At 46.0% G+C, this 18,787-nt stretch overlaps 3 protein-coding genes across 3 annotated transcripts in view; all 3 read left to right on the top strand.

Annotated features, from left to right (window-relative positions):
- LOC146420853 (uncharacterized) overlaps nt 1-18,537 on the top strand; it is a 116,614-nt gene extending 98,077 nt beyond the window's left edge. Inside the window, exons 4-5 of the mRNA XM_085047975.1 lie at nt 14,027-14,137; nt 17,432-18,537. Of these exons, the coding sequence (XP_084904101.1) occupies nt 14,027-14,137; nt 17,432-17,688 (368 nt within the window). The 3' untranslated portion in view covers nt 17,689-18,537. The remainder of the gene's footprint in view (nt 1-14,026; nt 14,138-17,431) is intronic.
- LOC146420855 (endogenous retrovirus group V member 2 Env polyprotein-like) lies at nt 474-2,630 on the top strand. Its single transcript, XM_085047962.1, has one exon. It carries the CDS (start codon nt 942-944, stop codon nt 2,112-2,114), a length of 1,173 nt encoding a protein of 390 aa, XP_084904088.1. The 5' UTR covers nt 474-941; the 3' UTR covers nt 2,115-2,630.
- On the top strand, nt 7,572-12,239 carry LOC146420854 (uncharacterized). The gene is made up of 3 exons (XM_085047947.1): nt 7,572-7,620; nt 7,740-8,478; nt 8,626-12,239. The coding sequence occupies exons 1-3, from the start codon at nt 7,572-7,574 to the stop codon at nt 11,885-11,887; spliced, it is 4,050 nt and encodes a 1,349-aa protein (XP_084904073.1). The 3' UTR covers nt 11,888-12,239.
- Nucleotides 18,538-18,787: the final 250 nt, after the last annotated feature.

The raw sequence follows: 18,787 nt of genomic DNA, 5'->3' as shown, positions 1-18,787 counted from the left end.
TTTGGTTGATACATTTTCTGGATGGCCTGAAGCTTTTCCCTGTCACACCAACAAATCTAGAGAGGTTACTAAAATATTGTTAAAGGAAATAGTACCTCGGTTCGGAGTCCCCTTAGGAATGTCCTCTGATAGGGGACCCCATTTCATCGCAGATATTGTGTAAAACCTGTCCAAAACTTTAGGAATCAAATGGGATTTGCATACTCCTTGGAGACCACAATCCAGTGTCAGAGTTGAAAGAATGAATCAAAGTCTAAAAAGACAAATGAGTAAAATCTGTCAGGAAACCTCGCTTAAGTGGCCACAGGCTCTGCCTTTGGCTTTACTTAGAATCAGAATTCAGCTAAGTTCCAAAGAAAAGGTAAGTCCATTTGAAATCCTGTATGGAAGACCTTACCAAACTGTGATGGTTCCAGGGGAAAATCATGTAATGGGTAATCATCATTTAAAAGAGTATGTAATTTCCTTGGGAAAAACACTTTCATCGCTGCATAAGTTTGTTGTTTTAGCCTCACCAGTTCCATTGGATATTCAAGTGCACCCTCATCAGCCAGGAGATTAGGTTTACGTCCGGTCGTGGAGTGAAGAACCCCTTCAGCCCAAGTGGAAAGGACCCTATCAAGTTCTATTAACTACTCATACAGCAGTAAAAACAACTGGTGGAGACTCCTGGATCCATTACTCGCGAATCAAACCAGCCCCAGACCCAGAAGAAACACTCTGGACAGTGCGACAAACAACTAATCCACTGCAGATAAAGCTGCAACGAAATCAGAGACGCTAAGATAGGAAATACTAAATGGTTTCTTTTGTATTTTCGGAATAATTTTGTCTGGCTAATTTTGTCTGGAATAGTCAACCATCCCAGCGAGGGCCTGAGACTGACAAATCTAGGCTCAAATCCCAGATGGGTAAGAGAGCGAACAAAGAAAGGTAGTGATATGTATTTTTCCTCTAACATGACACACATTGAACAAATACTACCTGACCCCTGGAAGAGAAACTCACACCTAAAACTCATGCAAGCTGTAACTCTGATAACAAACAGCAGCAACTGCTGGATTTGCTCTCAGTTTCCCACTCACTCAGACGAAAGTATACAACTAATGGGACTTCCCATCCCAAACACATTCTCCAATAGCTTTCCCCCAGTTGATGTAATGCACCTTTTTAAAGAAAAAGTAACACGCAACACCTTAGATAAACAAATCCTATCAGTAAAATTAACAGCTGTGAATGCCTCTTGTGTTCAGAGATGTCCAGAAAAATCAGGGGCAACCCCTCTAAAACAAACAAAGTCACCTAATTGTATGTCGAGAATAATGGTAGGAAATTACCCGAAATGTAATTCATACTTAGATGTAACAAATAAAAGTATCCTAAATACACAATGGTGGCCTATTCCCGATAACATAGGATACTACTGGCTATGTGGGAATTCAGCTAGAAAAGCTCTGCCACCTAAATGGCAAGGAATATGCACTATTGGGACTGTGGTACCAGAAATAGATATCATTAGTAAATCAGAATTCCCCAAAGGACATCTGCGATGCTTTATTATGCGACATAAACGAACTCTAAATCCATTAGTTGAAAAGTCCTCTGGATTTGACAAGTTTATGAGAGGACTTGTACCATGGTTAGGAGTACCTGAATTAGAAAAGGCCATCGTAAACATCTCTGGAGTTATTGAGCAAATAGAAAACCGAACCAGTGATGCAATCGGTGCTTTACAACAAGAAGTCACTAGCCTATCTAATGTAGTCAAAGAAAATCAAATGGCCCTAGATCTGATTCTTGCTTCCAAAGGTGAAGTGTGCACAGTCATTAATACCAGCTGCTGTGTGTACATAGATCAGACCCAGAGAGTACAAACTGACTTAGAAGAAATAAGGAAAAATTCTGAAATTTTTCAAGAAATCCAAAAGAACCAGGGAGTAGATATATTTGACTGGATTACATCATGGATTCCAAATCTGAATGCGATCATAAGAAAACTAATTGGCATTGCTATCATAGTTCTGACCTTAATAATTGGCCTATGGATCTTAATCCAAATTTGCAAATTAGGGTGTAAAACATTGTGCAAACTTAATGAAAACAAACTCATATAAAAGTCTAAAGTTTAAGAAAGGTCTCTAAGGATGGCTGACTATTCCGAGAATAATTTTGTTTTGTTTTAATTTTTGTTATTTGAATTAACTTAGTTTAGATGATAAGTTAAGTGGAAGTGACCTTAAAGAAGTTATGGTCACTTCCAAAGGGGGGAATTGTCAGAAAAATATAACTTAAGAAATTTTATTGTATCTCTCTAGCTAGCTTTAATTGACTTTACCTAGGGAAAGGAGCTTTTCTTTAGTTTTTTTAAAGATATAGTATCACCCTAAGGAGATGGGATTAACATACCACGGATTGGGAGTAAACCCCGAAGATAACCAGAAAGATAAAGACCATTAACAGAACATCCTCGAGACATTGTGGCACCAACTGGACATCCACAGGTCATGGGGTTATCACAGACATTCGCCAGATACCATCTGCAGCAAGAGTTTTGACTGTATAAAATTCGGGAGAAAATTCTCTGAGGCTATGTGTTCTTGGAATGCCTTCCTAGGCACATCCTGGCCAGCAAATAAAGTAATGCCTGATTCTCTATCACTTCAAATACAGTGTTAGAGGGTTTTTCTTATTTTCCCGCAGATTCGGTGACAAAAGCAGGGTGCAGATTTCTTTGAATCCAATAGAAAATTCTCTGCCTATTTTAGGAAGGGACATGGCAGCATGTATTCAATTATTTACACTTAAAGCATCCAATTAGTGCAGTTAAGTCTTTAGAAATCTTGATTATGACTGTCAACAATCATTCTGCATGTATCTTGACTATTTAAACTTCTCTCATCTACAACTATTTTATATTGTATTTTTAACTATGCTGCAGTTCAATGAGTGCTGTGAGCACTCTCCAACAGAGCTCTAATTGCCTGGTTTCTGCAGATACCATATCAACAGATCAGTGTTAATGCAGCAGAAAGCAAGTACCCTTGTGTCTCTACAAAGCCAGTTTAAGATATTTCTAGAATATACTTTTGAATTGCTTTTTCTTCATCTTATTTTAGATAACACTTTGACTTAAATAAAACTGCCTGCGGGGCACTGTAGATTGATCAAAAAGTGCTGTATTGTTCTATTAGTTAAATTCTTGGTGCTGCAATAAATAATTTTCTTCATACTTCATTTACATTTTCCAAGTTCTTAATTTAGTTCCAGCATAGGATTGTCACAAATGGAGGAGTCACAGATGTGAGGTGAAGTGTGCAGGAGCAATGTTTATTGAAGAGGCACGCATAGCAGAAAGGATTTTGGCTGAAATACGGAATTAGAAGCTTTTCAAGAAGGAAGAAAAGGATTTCAATTTCCTTCCAGTCTATATGAATCAACAGAAATGTAAAATGAGGACTGTAGTGTGGGGTTGAAGGAAGATTACAAGACATGGTGTGTTAGGTGCGTGTTTATGTCTTGGTTTGAAAGACAGGTGTCTGCCAAGAGAGGCTGAACCCTCCCCTAGAGCAGAGGATGTGATTTTCCTTCCCCTCCTCCCTCCGAATTATTTAATTTTGTAAATCAAGGGCTTTCAGGCAAAGATATGGGAAAAAAGGAGTATCAGTTCTTTACTAGTATCTATAAACAAACAATAACAATAATAGCAAACCACAACTAGAACCAGAAAACCAAACAGCAGATAACGTGAGCTGCTGAACCTTCTCCCGTGTGGTGCAATCACGGTTGCAAGCAGCAGGGGCGCTGTTGAGCTCCCGGCCGGCCAAGGCAGGTGTGATGACTCCCGAGCGGCTGCAGGTGGCGCTGTGGCGCAGGGTCAGGTCACCGTTCGGGGAGCTGCAATGGCGGATGGGCTGAGAAACACGCAGCGCAGCAGGAAACAGCTCAGGGCAGCGAGAGAACAGGGCAGTAGGAGCGGGCGCTCTCTCTCTCCGGCCAGCGAGAATTTCTGCAGTCACAGCAGACGCTGCGGTCTTGTGCGGCAGAGGGCGGGGGCAGGCAGCAGGGGCCGTGGGACTCTCCCGGCAGTAGCCACGAGGGAACGCAGCCCGGGGGAGGAAAACACGCCCTTCCCCGTGAGGAGAAAAAGTTGAATCAAAGTTCACCCAGCCAGGAGGGAAGAGAAACAGGGCACAGTTGGATTTCCTCTGGTAGCAGCTGGAAAACAAAGAGCCAGCAGCCTCTACCCTCAGCGTCCGAACCACAAGAGTGAGTTCCCAGGGCCGGCTCTCCCTTACCTTGCCCTGCCCAAAAACCTAGCCTTTGTCTTTTACAAAAGGCTTGATCGCTCCAAACATCGGACCATTTGTTGCTTAGTAACAGGAATGGGAAAAATTCTCAACCCCCGACAGTTTATTAGTAAGAATTTGACCTGCAATACTCAGATGAAAGAGCCTGTTTCTCTGTGTGAGTATCTTCAGATAAATGCTAATCTTTAGCCTATGCCCTAGGAAGAATTCACAGGGAAGATTTCTTTCAGGGACTTCCTGCTCTTCATGTAGCTTTGCTTCTGAAATGGGGTATAAAATTTTTCTTTGGTTGTAATTATAGAAAGCAGTTACCTGCTTTTGCTCTGCAAAACAGAACAATGATGTTCTTTAAATAGGTACATTTATTGAAGAACTAATATATTAAGCAAGCTGAAGATTTACCTTTTTCTTCTTCCCTTTAATACAAATGTCTAACTTTGCAACCCTATAATTATGGCTTCTCATTTTTGGCATACAAATTGTTGGCAAATGGTTTTTCATTTGTTCTTTTGTGCTCAAATGTAGAGCCTGGAAAATTGTCTTCTCCCTATGTATGTTCAGCATGATTTGATTTCTGGGCATCTTAACACCTCTTCTGACTTCTCTGCAAAATTATGGACTACTGGAATATTTTCTCTAAGAAATGGATGAAAGATTTCTTAAATTTGGCCTGTTTAATTTTTTTGAACACAATTTTTAAAGTTGGGTTTTTTTTTAATAGTCCAGAGATGTTCCTGGGAAGATGTTTTCTGGGCTGTCTTGGTTTGAAAGACAGGTGTCTGCCAAGAGAGGTTGAACCTTCCCCTAGAGCAGAGGATGTGATTTTCTTCCCCTCCTCCCTCCGAATTATTTAATTTTGGTAAATCAAGGGCTTTCAGGCAAAGGTATGGGAAAAAGGAGTATCAGTTCTTTACTAGTATCTATAAACAAACAATAACAATAATAGCAAACCACAACTAGAACCAGAAAACCAAACAGCAGATAACGTGAGCTGCTGAACCTTCTCCCGTGTGGTGCAATCACGGTTGCAAGCAGCAGGGGCGCTGTTGAGCTCCCGGCCGGCCAGGGCAGGTGTGATGACTCCCGAGCGGCTGCAGGTGGCGCTGTGGCGCAGGGTCAGGTCAGCATCGGGGAGCTGTAATGGCGGACGGGCTGAGAAAAGCGCGGAGGGCAGCGAAGCAGCTCAGGGCAGCGAGAGAACAGGGCAGTAGGAGCGGGCGCTCTCTCTCTCCGGCCAGCGAGAATTTCTGCAGTCACAGCAGACGCTGCGGTCTCATGCGGCAGAGGGCGGGGCAGGCAGCAGAGGCAGCCGAACTCTCCCAGCAGTAGCCGCGGAAAAATGCAGCCCGGGGAAACGCGCCCTCCCCAGTGGGAAGAAAAGTTGAATCAAAGCTCACCCAGCCAGGAGAGAAGAGGAAACAGGGCACAGTTGGATTTCCTCTGGTAGCAGCTGGGAAAGCAAAGAGCCAGCAGCCTCTCCCCTCCGCGTCCGAACGACGAGAGAGTGTTCCCCGGCAGCTCTCCCTTACCTTGCCCTGCCCAAAAACCTAGCCTTTGTCTTTTACAAAAGGGCTTGATTGCTCCGAAAATCAGACAATTTGTTGCCTAGTAACAGGAATGGGAAGAAATTCTCAACCCCCAACATGGGCGTAGACATCTAGCTTGTAATCACAGAAACATCAGGATTGGAAGAGACATTCAAGATCATCCAGTCCAACTGTGAACTGAGCACCCCCATAATCACCCCTAAACCATATCCCCAGGTGTCATATCCAGACACCTTTTGAACGCTTCCCGAGACAGTGACTCTACCACTTCTGTGGGACACTTATTCCAATGACTGACCACTCTTTCAGCCAGTAGAAAACTTTTTTCTAATATCTGTTGTGAACCTCCCCCTGACGAAGGGGTTATGCACGAGTGTACCTCCATATGAATCCAGGTCAATTAACAAGAAGTTGGTTGGTTGGACTTGCAAATTGCTGCCAAAATCTTTAACCCAGAATTCAAGGAGACCACACACCAAAAGAAAGCAGATGAGAAGCAAATGTTTGTTTCTCTGAAGCCTTCAAAAACATTCAGTAGATGTCATGTGGCATAGTCTCCAGATGAGACATTAGAAACTGGCATGAAGTTTGTGGAAACTGTTGGGCAAACAGATTCTAACGTTTGTTGTCCATTAGCAAGAAGCCACAGGTCTGTCTTAACTTGTTCAGGGAAAGAAATATTTCAGCAGGGTTGGGAGGTGGAGGGCACAACTTCCTGTCAGTTGCAGTGCTCTGGCAATAGCAGGTAGCTACTGGATGTCAAATTTCTGCATTATGAACTGCTAAAATTCTGAAGTTCTGATGAGAATGAGGAACCCAGCAGACACTCCCAAATTCAAGACAAGGCGAGTATTCTGAAGGTCAGCAGACAAGGACTAAGTTTAGACATGGAAGGACAAATATGTAGAAAGAAATGGTATCAATTATTATTAGATGATTATGCTAGAAAAACCTTTGTACTATTGCATAAATAGAAAAGCATTCGTTAGTTCTAATATAATTTGGCAACTTATAGCTAGCAGCCCATAACTTGAGAAGTGTCTGCTGTCTGTGTGTGATGGTTTCATCGGTTTTGACTACCAAATGTGAGATCCCAGAGGTCTGAAATTTTTAAAGCATTTGAAACAACCAAAATTAATTTCCTGGTGGCTTTCTTTCTTGGTTTTGCTGGAAAGTATACATTTATCTCTAATATTAAAATGTGCTAAAGTGGACATAGTTCACTTATTCTACCATTCAGTACAAATGTAATAGCTAAATATTAGATATTTTAAGTGTGCAAACTATTTTGGAGCTGAAAAATGCTGTATCCATTTCAGAAAATGATGTGAAATGTTTATTTTGCTGCATGTCATAAGTCAGTTTAGATAGTTTTAGTTCTTAGTTCAGACACTGATTTTCATGCTTCCCCTTATTATTTAGAATGACATATACAGGATACCAAGTGTGAATAGCAGCTGAAGTTCATATAGCACAGTACCAATGCCAACAAAGAATTTTATAACACTCAGAATCTTTCCTGAGTGCCAACAAAGTCCTTTGTCAGGTGGGAGCATGGCCAAACCCTCTGAGGGCTCTGGGCACAGCAGGGGCCATGAGGCCACAAGTCTGGGGGCTGCTCGGTGCCAGCTCCTGTCTGCTCCTCTGGTGTTGGGGCGCTGGGTATGGCCCTTTGTGACACAGGCACTTTGTGTCAGGGTCCTTTGTGATGCGGGACATGGTGGTGGCCCTGAGAGACCATTGTGACATCATAGAGCCCCACCCTGGTATATAAAGGGCACAGAGCTCTGCATTGCCCTGGCCCAGGAGAGCTGTGCTCTGTAGCGGAAGCAGCTCCCTGCGTCTGTCTGTGCGTTCAGGCCTCTGTGTCTGTCTGTGCGCTCAGACCTTTGCGTCTCAGACGAGAAGAGCAAGGACAAAGGCAACTCCAACTCCCAGTCCCTTAGCCCCTTGCCCAGCTGGCTGGAAGCCCAGGCTCCCAGCAGGCATTTGGTGGGGGCAGTGGGCAGGTCAGTCCTGCCACTGTCAGAGACTGAGGAGGAGGAGAAGTCCTTTGCCAACATGGACCGAGACCAAGAGCTTTCCCAGTGGGAAAGTGATAGTGACCAGGAGCTTTCCCAGAGGGAAAGCGAGACAGTGCAAGAGACCTATCATGGGGAAGCAGTTCTGACTGCTCAAGAAATGTCCCGTCAGGGAGCCAGGAGGCGAGAGCTCTACCAGCGCCGGGTGAGTTTGAGATTTCGGGAAGTTTCCGAATACACAGCTGGGACAGACCAGGAGCTCTACCAGAGGGAAGAATTCATTAGAGTCCAGGAGCTGTACCAGTGGGAAGAACGTGGGGAGACACACCAAGAGGTGCATGAGCATGAACAACATGTCAGAACACAAGAGGAGTCCCAGTGGGGTGTAAATGTGAGAGGGCAGCAAGAGTTAGAATGGGATGAAGACGAGAGATCCCAGGAGCTGTCCCCACAGAGAGATGTGACAGTCCCAGAGGATTCCCAATGGGACAATGTTCAAGATCTGTTCCAGAGGGAAGGTGAAAGTTACCAAGAACTCTCACCATGGGACGACTTTGCACACTCCTACATCTCCCAGTGGGAAGACTGGACAGAACAAGACCTGTCCCGAACAAGAGATGACAGTGACAATGAGCTGTTGCAAGGATTAGGTGCCAGAGCCCAAGAGCTGCCCCAGTGGGAAGACGTGAGGGATAGAAAGCTGTCCCAAGAGGAAGAACACGTAAGCAGCCAGGAGCTGTTCCAATGGAGAAAGGACATCAGCTCTAAGATGTGGGACAGACCCTTGCACCCAGTGGATGAGGAGGAGCCGCAGACTTGTCCCCTGGAGGGCCCCAGTTCTCCCAGCCCCCTGGGTAAAAAGGTAGAAGCAGAGGCAGTGCAGGCCTTGCCCAGCACCTCTCCTGCTCTGCAGATACCCACGGAGGCTGAGCTGGCAGCTTCTGCCCCATGTGGAGCTGCTGAGGAGAAGGAGCCTCCCAAGCCTCTTGCTCCTGAGACAGAAATGGCACCAAAGCCTCCTGCCCCCAGTGAGGAGGTGCCATCAGCAGGGCCACAGAGCCCAGTCCCTGCCCCACACAGGCTCCCAGGCTGCAGCCAGGCTCAGCTGGACCTGGTGGGGCGCATCGGATCTGATGTTGTGCACCAGGCTGGGATGGAGATCCAGGGATCCAACCAGCAGCCAGAGGAGCAGAGGCACCTGGAAGAAAGTGCTCATGAAGCAATGCCAGGAACACCTACAGCAGAGAGGAAAGTGAGCCCAGTGCCTGCCCCTCACAGCCCACACAGTCCCTCACGTGCACAGCTGGGAGCTGAGGCCCTCAGTGAGCAGGAGGAGTGGACAGTTACAGATTTGGTGCCAGGACAGCAAGACAGCCAGGGGGCCTTGGCTAGGGAAAGTGACTGGGACTCATCTAGAGACCCAGAACTGTCCCAAGGCCCAGACTGCACTGCCCAACAACTGTCCCAAAGTGAAGATTTGGGATACCCAGAGCTGTTCCAGGCACAAAATGACCTGGGCTCAACCACTGGGGGGAAGCCTGTGGGCCTAGTGAATGAGGAGGAGGCCCAGACTTGTCCCTTGGAGGGCTCCAGCTCTCCCAACCCTGTGGGCACAGAGGTGGCAGCAGAGGCAGTACAGGCCCTGCCCAGCACCTCTCCTGCCCCACAGAGTCCCACAGAGGCTGAGCTGGCAGCTGCTGCCCTATCTGGAACTGCTGAGGAGGAGGAGGAGGAAGAAGAGCCCTCTCAGCCTTTTGCTCTGGATGGGGAGCAGGCATCAGCAGCTTCTGTCGTCAGTGACGAGCTGCCATCAATAGGGACATGGAGCCCACCAAGTGTCCCATTCAACACTCCAGCCAGCAGCCAGGCCTCACTCTACCAGGCCCACAACCCAACGGAGGAGCTCCTGAGGCAGGTGCTGCTGGAGATCTTGTCACTGAGGCAGAAGGTAGAGGAAGAATATGCTGTTCAGCAGTGGATGGCGGTAGAATCAGCAGCGACAGCAGAGAGGGAAGAGGGCCCAGTTCCTGCCCCTCACAGCCCCTACAGCACCTCGCCTGCCCAGCTGGGAGCTGAGGCCCTCAGTGAGCAGGAGGAGGGGACAGTGACAGAGTCAGTGCCAGCTCAGAAGGACAGCCAGGAGGAGACCACAACTTGGGAAAGTGACTGGGAATCCTGCAGCGACCCAGAGCTGTCCCAAGAAAAAGATGACTCAGACCCAGAGCTGTCCAAAAGGCCAGCAGCTGCTGAGGAGGAGGAGGCCCCTGAGCTTCTTGCTCTGGAGGAGGCATCAGTGGCTTCTGTCTTCAGTGACGAGCTGCCATCGATAGGGACATGGAGCCCACCAAGTGTCCCATTCAACACTCCAGCCAGCAGCCAAGCCTCACTCTACCAGGACCCCAACGCAACTGAGGAGATCCTGAGGCAGGCGCTGCTGGAGATCCTGTCACTGAGGCAGAAGGTGGAGGAAGAATATGCCGTTCAACAATGGATGGCGGTAGAATCAGCAGCGACAGCAGAGAGGGAAGAGAGCCCAGTTCCTGGCCCTCACAGCACTCTCAGGCCCTCACATGCCCAGCTGGGAGCCAAGGCCCTCAGTGAGCAGGAGGAGGGGACAGCAGCCGGCTCAGCGCTGCCACTAGGGGAGAGGAAGGAAGACTCTGAGGAGGAAATGAAATGGTGGCAATTCTTGGATGATCTGGGGCCTTTCCTGGTGAAGGAAGATGACTCAGTCTCAGAGCTGTCCCAGGACTCAGTTACAGGACAGACTGCGAGCATTCCTTCAGGAGAGGGGATCCCAGTGCTCGCCCCTCGTGAGGCTTCGGCTGAGAGCCTGGCGTGGGAGCCGTGCAGCCAAGGGCCAGTACCTTCTCCACAGAGCACCCCCAGCCCCTCACCTGCCCATCTGGCAGCCCAGGCCCTCAGTGGGCAGCAGCAGGAGGGGCCAGTGGCAACGTTGCTGTGGGCAGCACAAGAGAGCGCGGAGGGGACTTGGCAGCAGCAGGATGGGCCAGTGGCAGTGTTGCTGTGGGCAGCGCAAGAGAGCGAGGAGGGGACATCGTCTGGGGAGTACACAGAGTGGGAAGATGACATCAAGCAAGAGCTTTCCCAGGAGGAAGGTGAGGAAGAGGCAGAAGTGTCACAGGGAGAAATGAACAACTCCCAAGAAGTGTCCCAGGTAGAAGAGTGCCCTCCGCAGCTGTCCCAGGAAGTATCTGACTGGGAAGAATGTATGGAGAAAGATCTGTCCCAAGGACAAGATATGAGTTACCCTGAGTTACTCTCTGACTGGGAGGATTACTTGGAGCAAGAACTGTCCCAGGGAGAAGGCGACAGCTCCGAAGACCTCTCGGCCTGGGGAGAATACATTGAGCGAGGGCTGTCCCAAGGAGATGTCACCGACTATGAAGAACTTTCTGAGTGGGAAGAACATCTTGGTCAAGACCTTCCCCAAGGGGAAGCCTGCCTTGGCCAAGTTGTGTCCAAAGGCAATGGCAACAAAGTCTCCATTTGGGAAGATGACAATGACGAGGAGTTTGTGCAGGAGAACTGGGAAGACGAGACTGACCACTTCACCTGGACCAAGGCCTTGGAGCCAGAGGAGGATGAGTGGGATGACGTCAGTGTCCTGGAGCTTCCCCCAGAAGAAGACAAGGAGCAAAAATGGAGAGTTTTTGCAGCAGATGGGCTCCCAGTGCCTGTCCCTCGTGAGGCCTGGGTTGAGGACCAGGCACTGGAGCCGTGCAGCCCAGGGCCACTCTGGGCCTGGCCTGTCCCCCTGGAAGGCCAAGAACCCTTGGGACATGCGGCTCCTCCTGCCCTCGAGGAGCCAGTGCCAGAGGCAGGGAGAGAGAGCCCGGAGCCTTCCCCACACAGCCCCCCCGGCTCCTCACCTGCCCAGCTGGGAGCTCAGGCTGTCCCCAAGAAACACCGCTCCCGCTTCAGGCGGGTGCTGCGGGCGCTGAGGAGGCTGTTCCAGTGTCCCTGCATGGCGGGACGGCCAGAGGAGTAAAACAGATGAGGAAGAAGATGAAGATGAGGAAGAAGAAGATGGAGACGACAGTGATGATAAAGACGAAGACGAATACAACAAATACGAAGTTTAAGAGGATGAAGACTGAAAAGACAGAGAAGACAAGGAATAATTTAAAAATGCATAGATGAAGAACAGTTATAAGAATTTACAAATACATAGAATAATAATAATAATAATAATAATTAGGATTTAAAAATACACAGAATAAGAATAGTAGTAAGAATTTACAAATACTTAGAAGAATATATAAAAGAGTAATGAGAAGAGTAATAAGAATTAAGGCTTAAAAATACATGGAAGAAGAATAGTCATAGGAATAAAAACAAGTATTTACAAATTTGTAGAAGAAATGTTAGCATAATAAGAATAACTTAAGAATACAAAAATGAAGGCAAAATTTAATGAATATCTAAAACTAGGAAATATTTTAATTTTATTACATTTTATTCCAATTAATGAAGCATTTGTGTATTTTCCAATAAAGTTTGTAAGGAACAAGAAAAGTGTCTACAGAGTTCATTTCTTATCTCTCAGAGGTATTGATGTATTTTCCAACTCAGTCCCAGTGAGTCCCCTGTAGTCAGTGACTGCTCAGCCCCTAGCACCAGAAGGAGTGTTCCCAGTGGGGCTGGCAGGGCTACAGGGTATGTCCTTGCTCTCTCCAGGCAATCAAAAGCCTCCCATTGAGCCCAGCTGACACAGGACTGTGCTGGTGTCATGGGTTTGAGATAAGGACATGGCCAGGAGGATGCACGAAAAGAAGGCTACCAGGCTCCATGCTTGAAGTTGCAAAAAGTGTTTAATTACCTAAGAAAGTTGGAGGATAAATGCAGGCAAAAATAAACTTTTCATACAGTTTTTGTTCACTCCCCGCTCCCTCTTAGGAACCTATAGTATTCATCCCCTTTCCTCCTTTAAAGTCAACATGCCGGGTGGTGGGTGGCAGGGTGTGGGGTCTCTTTTCAGTCCACAGAGCAGATTCTCAAATTTACTCATCACCACAATTCTTCTACGACAAATACTCTTTCTCTCTACTTGTTTCTCTCTCTCTCTCCAGACAGTTTTCTGCTCGCACCCCCACCCTCTTAAGAAGCAGTCTCTGCACTCAACCCCCCCCTTCCCTCCTTGCAAACCAGCAACACAGACAGGGGGAAGGTTGAGGGGTCTTCTGGTCAGTCCAATCAGGAAAAGAGGTTCTCTACTTAGCCAGGGGCCCTTCCCACGACAGACAGTCCTCTGGGAACTTCTTTGGTGTGGGTCCAATCTCATGAGCAACATCCCGCCCAAAATCTGCTGCAACATGAGTTCTTTTGTCCATAAGGTGCTGTGCAGTCTCTCCTGAGCTGAGGCCAGGCTGCTTCCATGCCAGGAGCAAGGCCTTTCTCTCCCAGTCAAGGCCTTTTGGAGTTTGGACTCTTAGATGAGACTCCCACTGGTTCACAGTCTTTTCCAGGTATCCACCTCCTCCTCTGGAGTGAGCTGTGGGTGAATTTCTGCATCCTTATGGACTCCATGGGCTGCAGGAGAAACTTCTTGCTCCCCGCATAGCTTCCAGCAGAAAGTTTCAGCTCCGGTGCCGGAAGCACTGGAGCACATCTTTCTCCCCACTTCTTCACTGACCTTGACAATCTCTATGCTGTTCTCCCTCACATATTTTCACCTCCACCTCTTCCTCCAACTACAAAGTGAAAGAAGTGCGCACCTGCTTTGTTTTGAATTTTTCTTAAATATGTTTTCACAGAGGCATAACCAGCACCTCCAATTGGCCCAAACTTGGCCAGCAGCATGTCCATCACCTTCAGAGCCATCAGAGATTGGCTGTGCTGGACTTGATGTAAAAACTTCCAGAACTTGCACTCAGGACACATGGGAGCCATCTTTGTGCCACACCCCACCCCTCAGACACCTCTCCAGGCCTACTAGAACAGCTTCTGAGGGGTCTAAATTTCTCCTAGATGTTAAAAACACTTCACTGATGTTTTGGGCCAATCAAAACCACCACAAGCAGTGAACGGCGGCTTCTCTGTCCGTACCTTTGCCTTCGGCGAGGCTCACGGGGACCTGGAATGGTCCTTTTGACTTTGTTTCTAAAGTCGCCATTTTTCCGTTTGGCAGAGATTCAGTCTCGGGCCTGGAGCAGGCGGGCAGGTGCATCTGGAGGACGGGACGAATATCTCCGCAGCTTGTGCAAAGCGGAACTTCAAAGCCGTTCGATACCTCGGCAAGGTAAGCAACTTTCTCAGCTGGGTACTTTTCTTGTCATAGACACCATTTGACCTGCACGGCCCGCAGTGCACTGAATGTTTCACGAGGACTTGTGTTGCCTCTCCACCTCGGTTGTATGCGGATTTTCAGGAAGGCTAGAGGCAAGGCCTGAGCACACGGCTTGGATGGTTTTCACCAGTATCACAGTCCACTCATAAGCTGACGCATGATGGTTCATACCAGCTACGATCTCAGAGTGCAAAAAGAAAAGAAAACACAAAATGCAACACGTCAAGGGAGTTAAATTTCAATCCAAGGGGTAACTTTATTAATTTGGCCTGTAATGCGCCCTGTGATAGAGAGAGAAAGAGAGAAAATTGGGAAAAGATGGGGAGGAAAGGGAAGGAAAGGGGCTATAGCTACCACCACGGGTCCACAGACGTCCGGCATCCCTGGAGTCCCGTCCAGTCGGCGTTCCTTGGCCTCTGCCAAGATTGATGTGATCTTTCGGTGGGGAAGATCTTCGGAGTTCAGCCACTCCAGAGCTGTCTTTTATGCTAGTCCATACACCTGGTCCCTCCTTGCGACCTGCCTTTTCTCCCCCTTAATTCTTGTGGAGATTTGCCAAACTCCACTTGACAGGGTCAAGGGAGGAGTGTCTGAGGCATGGTCAGCAGGTTTTTCACAATGGGTGTCAAGGCAATGGGTGCAAAGCCTTCGTCACATACCTGCTTTGGCAGCACAAGGCCTTTGTTCTGTACCAACTCAGGCAGATGCAAAGTCTTCATTCTGTGCCTCCTTAGGCAGGTACAAAGCATTCGCTCTGTATCAGCTTTGGGTAGGCACAAAGCATTCTCTGCATAAGTCCTGCACCTGTAGTTTCTGATGAGAAATGTTGAGACAGAACTCGATTCTTGGATCGACCCTTACACCACCCGGTGGCTCAACATTTATCTTCAGGACCAGTTGTCTTCTTCATGATGAGTCATCTTCTGGGTGAGTTGTCTTTCTTTATGATGAGGTGTCTTCTGAATGAGTTGTCTTCAGGACCACATGGTGGTAACACTAAGGAAGGGGGAAGGGGAGAGAAGGGAAGGAAGAGAAACAAGATAGGAAAGATTTTTACATTAATTTTTGCCATGCAGCTTGCTCAATATGAATCAATGTGATATCAGATTTCAGAATTTGGTGGGAAGTGACTGGAGCTGAGCAAGAGAAGTCACATCCCATGAGTTCAGTAAAATTACAAATACAAATGTTTGTATGATTACTGGTATAAGCTATTACATTTCCTACTGTGATATTACTACAAACAGTTCTTAAGCATGTACAACCCTTGCCAATGTAAATGATTACAGTTTCAGGGTTAATTTCAGGACGAATTTCAAAATGGCAAACTTTTTGGTCAGTGTCTAAACAAAAATCTCGTGTTCTGATGGTGTTACTTTCACAGATATTTCTTAGTTGTTCCCGCACAATGCAGGATTCCAGATCTATTGTTTGCCATTTATCATTCACCTTTTGGGCCCATGCCCTATGCTCGAAAGGATAGAGTATAGTTCCATTGTGGTTCAAGTCTAATGTGAAAACAGGATAAATCAAAGATACTGAAGCATTGTGAATAGTTAATACATAAGCTGTAACAGTGTTATTAACATGATTGTAGGTAAAATTTACCAACTTCCACCAAGATTGGAGGTTCTTTTCAAAATTGTTAGCACTATCCCAAATTATTTTTCGGATTTCTGTAGGAAAAATGCCTTCTTAAAGGCTGTTTCATTTTTGTCAGATCAAAAGTTGCAGTAGCCAATTTATTCAATAACACCTCCGAATCAATGCTATTTAGAACCCCCAATCTAGTTCCTAAAAACACCAGTCTCTCGACATTCATCTCCAGGAAAAAAGGAAGCAACCTTTTTGAGAGATCATTCTGGTTTAAATAATATTTGTTGTTGGTTGGTGTTTCCAATTACAAATGGTATTGAAAACCAGGTTCCACTTTTCTGCATCTCACTTGAATTTTTTCATCAATGATACCGGATAGGGTTCTAATCCACTCATTTTTATCCCAGACCCAATCAGATGAATGGTAAATTTTGTCATCATGCATTACGACTACAGCCAAATTTGGATGGTTATTTTTGGGATAATTTCTGGAAGAGCTAGAATATTCTACGAAGGCTTGAGACCAAGGCAATTCATTATTATTTTGGTTATAGGAAGAAGGTGTAATGCAGAAAAGTATGAGCAATCTAATGAAAATTTTGTAGGCCATTTTTAGATTTAAGTCTTCAATTTTTATTCATATTTCTTCTATAGAAATTCTTAAAGTCCCACGGGGTTCTCCTGCAAAAACAAAAAATAGAGACCTTGCCCTTTTCAGGCAAAAGGGAATTAAAATGATGGAACAATAAACCAGGCATTTATTGTTTGGTGTTGGGAAAAAGGAGGGGCCACCCAGATGACTGAGGCAGGTTTATCTTGGTTGATATCCAGGCTCTCCATTTCTTGGATAGAAAGGTTCTTTGAGGCTTCTTCTGTTACAGAAAACACATCACAGAAATGCTTAATCTGTGCATCGACTTCAATGAAAGCCAGGCTTACCACAAACAAGCCTTTCTGCCAAGCAGTATACCTTTTCTCAGCATCCTTAAAGCTGCGAGAATAAAATCCCACGATAGCTGTTATTAACACATCTCCTTTTTCTGTTTTGGTGAGCTGTTTAACATAGATCCATTCTCCATTTCCCTGCTCACCACTAGAAAGTGGAGATCCTAGTTTCCCTGTTCTGGAGAAAAAGGCTTGCTTTGATGTCTTGTCTGTACTGTCCACGAAAGGGGGGGCAGAAGCTGCGACAGGTGTACTTTCACAGAGGAAGTTGGTTTTGTCACACGCCACTGGGTTACCAGTTTGCTCAATTTATCTAAAGGTAAACCATCCAATAAATCTTTAGCAATTCCTTTCTTTAGGTCCTAAACGCCACCAATCAAGTTGGACTGAAAGGGGTTTAGGCTGTGACTGTTCCTTGGCAACATCTGCAGTTTTGCTGGGATAGGGCAGTGCATTTTTAGCTCCTACTTGCTGGATACCACTTGATCTTTCTTCTAAAGGCTCCACAAGACAGTATTTTTTACTGTAATCAATTAATTCTTGTGCTACATCTTCCCATGTCCAGACTTTAGGTCTAGGGGGAGGTCTGTTACCTAGCAGGGCTGGTGTTGAAAAGTGGAGGAATTTGCATAGAGTCTGTACTGGTACTGCTCGTGTTTCTGCTATTATCATCTCTGCACATAAAAATCTGCGACTGCTCCACAGGACGCATTGACACTATGGTCCTCTGGAGACTCATCTCTGTGGTTTTGAGTGACTTGGAGAGTCCCCTTATTAAGGTAGCTATAATTTCAGGGTTAACAGGTAACATCATTGGTAATTCACATCCAGGAATTAGTTTTCTCTCATGTATCATTTGCAGGCAAACAGCTTTGTGTACACTTTCTAGTAATTGGTCAGCTGTGCCTGTTATTGCCAAGGGGTCTCCCCTGTCCAGAGGGTTTAACCCTCCAGCCCAGTAAGCAGCATGCTGAGTTGGAGACCATGGGGCCCAGAGATCACCTGTTGTTAAGAAAACTCCATGGCCCCAGTAACCCTCAGCCTCCTTTTCATTCAATCGAATTTGGTCACCCCCAGTTAAAGACACATATTCTGTTTCAGATTCTTTGATAAGATGCCCATATTCCCTTTTTAACTTGGCTAGTTTAGTGGCAGAATAGGGCGTTTCCAAGGTGGTTATGTGGGGGTCCGTATCTTCATCATTAGGGTAAGAAAATTCAGTTTTGAATAAGGGTCTTAAATAAGGGGGATTTTCATCAAGTTTTCTCATTTGTTTCAATTCCTTTTGTGGATACACCAGGTTAATTGATCCAAATGATACCATATTCTGTGAACTAGTGTTCTGTGAATCAGTGGTACTGATAGTACAATTTACTTCAAGAGCAACCCTTAATTGCCGAAGGCAAGGGAAGCAAGCAGTGACTCAATATGAGTGATAGGCAAGCTTCAGTTTGTTTGGGTTTCCCAGCTCTTTATATACTATCACGGTTAATTGTGCTGACTAGTTACTATCTTATTGGCCAAGCGTCAAAGCCTATTTTTACATTCTGTTATCTCCTGGGAAAGGCACCTTAGAGCTAGTCACACAAACTAGCTTGTGCATAAAACTCCATTTATGCTGTTTCTCAGGCTTTCGTGGCTTTGCTTTGCAAGTTATTCTTCAACACTTAATGAATGGATTTATTCTTCCTTGCACTCTAATTCCTTTTCGAGACTGGAAATCATTGTTTGGTGACAGAGCACCAGGTTTTCTAAGGATTCTATGATTTTTCTTCATTACTACGCTGCCTAAGATGGTCTTTAATGGCTGTGACCAAATTTTCCTGGTAGTAAAAACTTAACTTTAGCCTCTTTCTGCAGTAAAGAAATTTGGTCCATTATACCCTGCAAATTTTTCCAATTCTCTCAAGCCCAATCTTCCTCAGTAGGAGAGGGTCAAGCACTGTATTTAGCCGAAAATGCAAAAAAAAAAAAAAAACAACTCTATCATTAACTGAGAATCCCTTTTCTCCTGTTTGTCAGTCATCATTTTCCCTATCCTGACTCAGAAACAAAACAAAA

This window comes from Lichenostomus cassidix, unplaced genomic scaffold, assembly GCF_008360975.1.
Source record: "Lichenostomus cassidix isolate B80296 unplaced genomic scaffold, HeHo_3.0 HiC_scaffold_45, whole genome shotgun sequence".
NCBI lineage: Eukaryota > Metazoa > Chordata > Aves > Passeriformes > Meliphagidae > Lichenostomus > Lichenostomus cassidix.
This window is presented reverse-complemented; position numbering and strand designations above follow the sequence as displayed.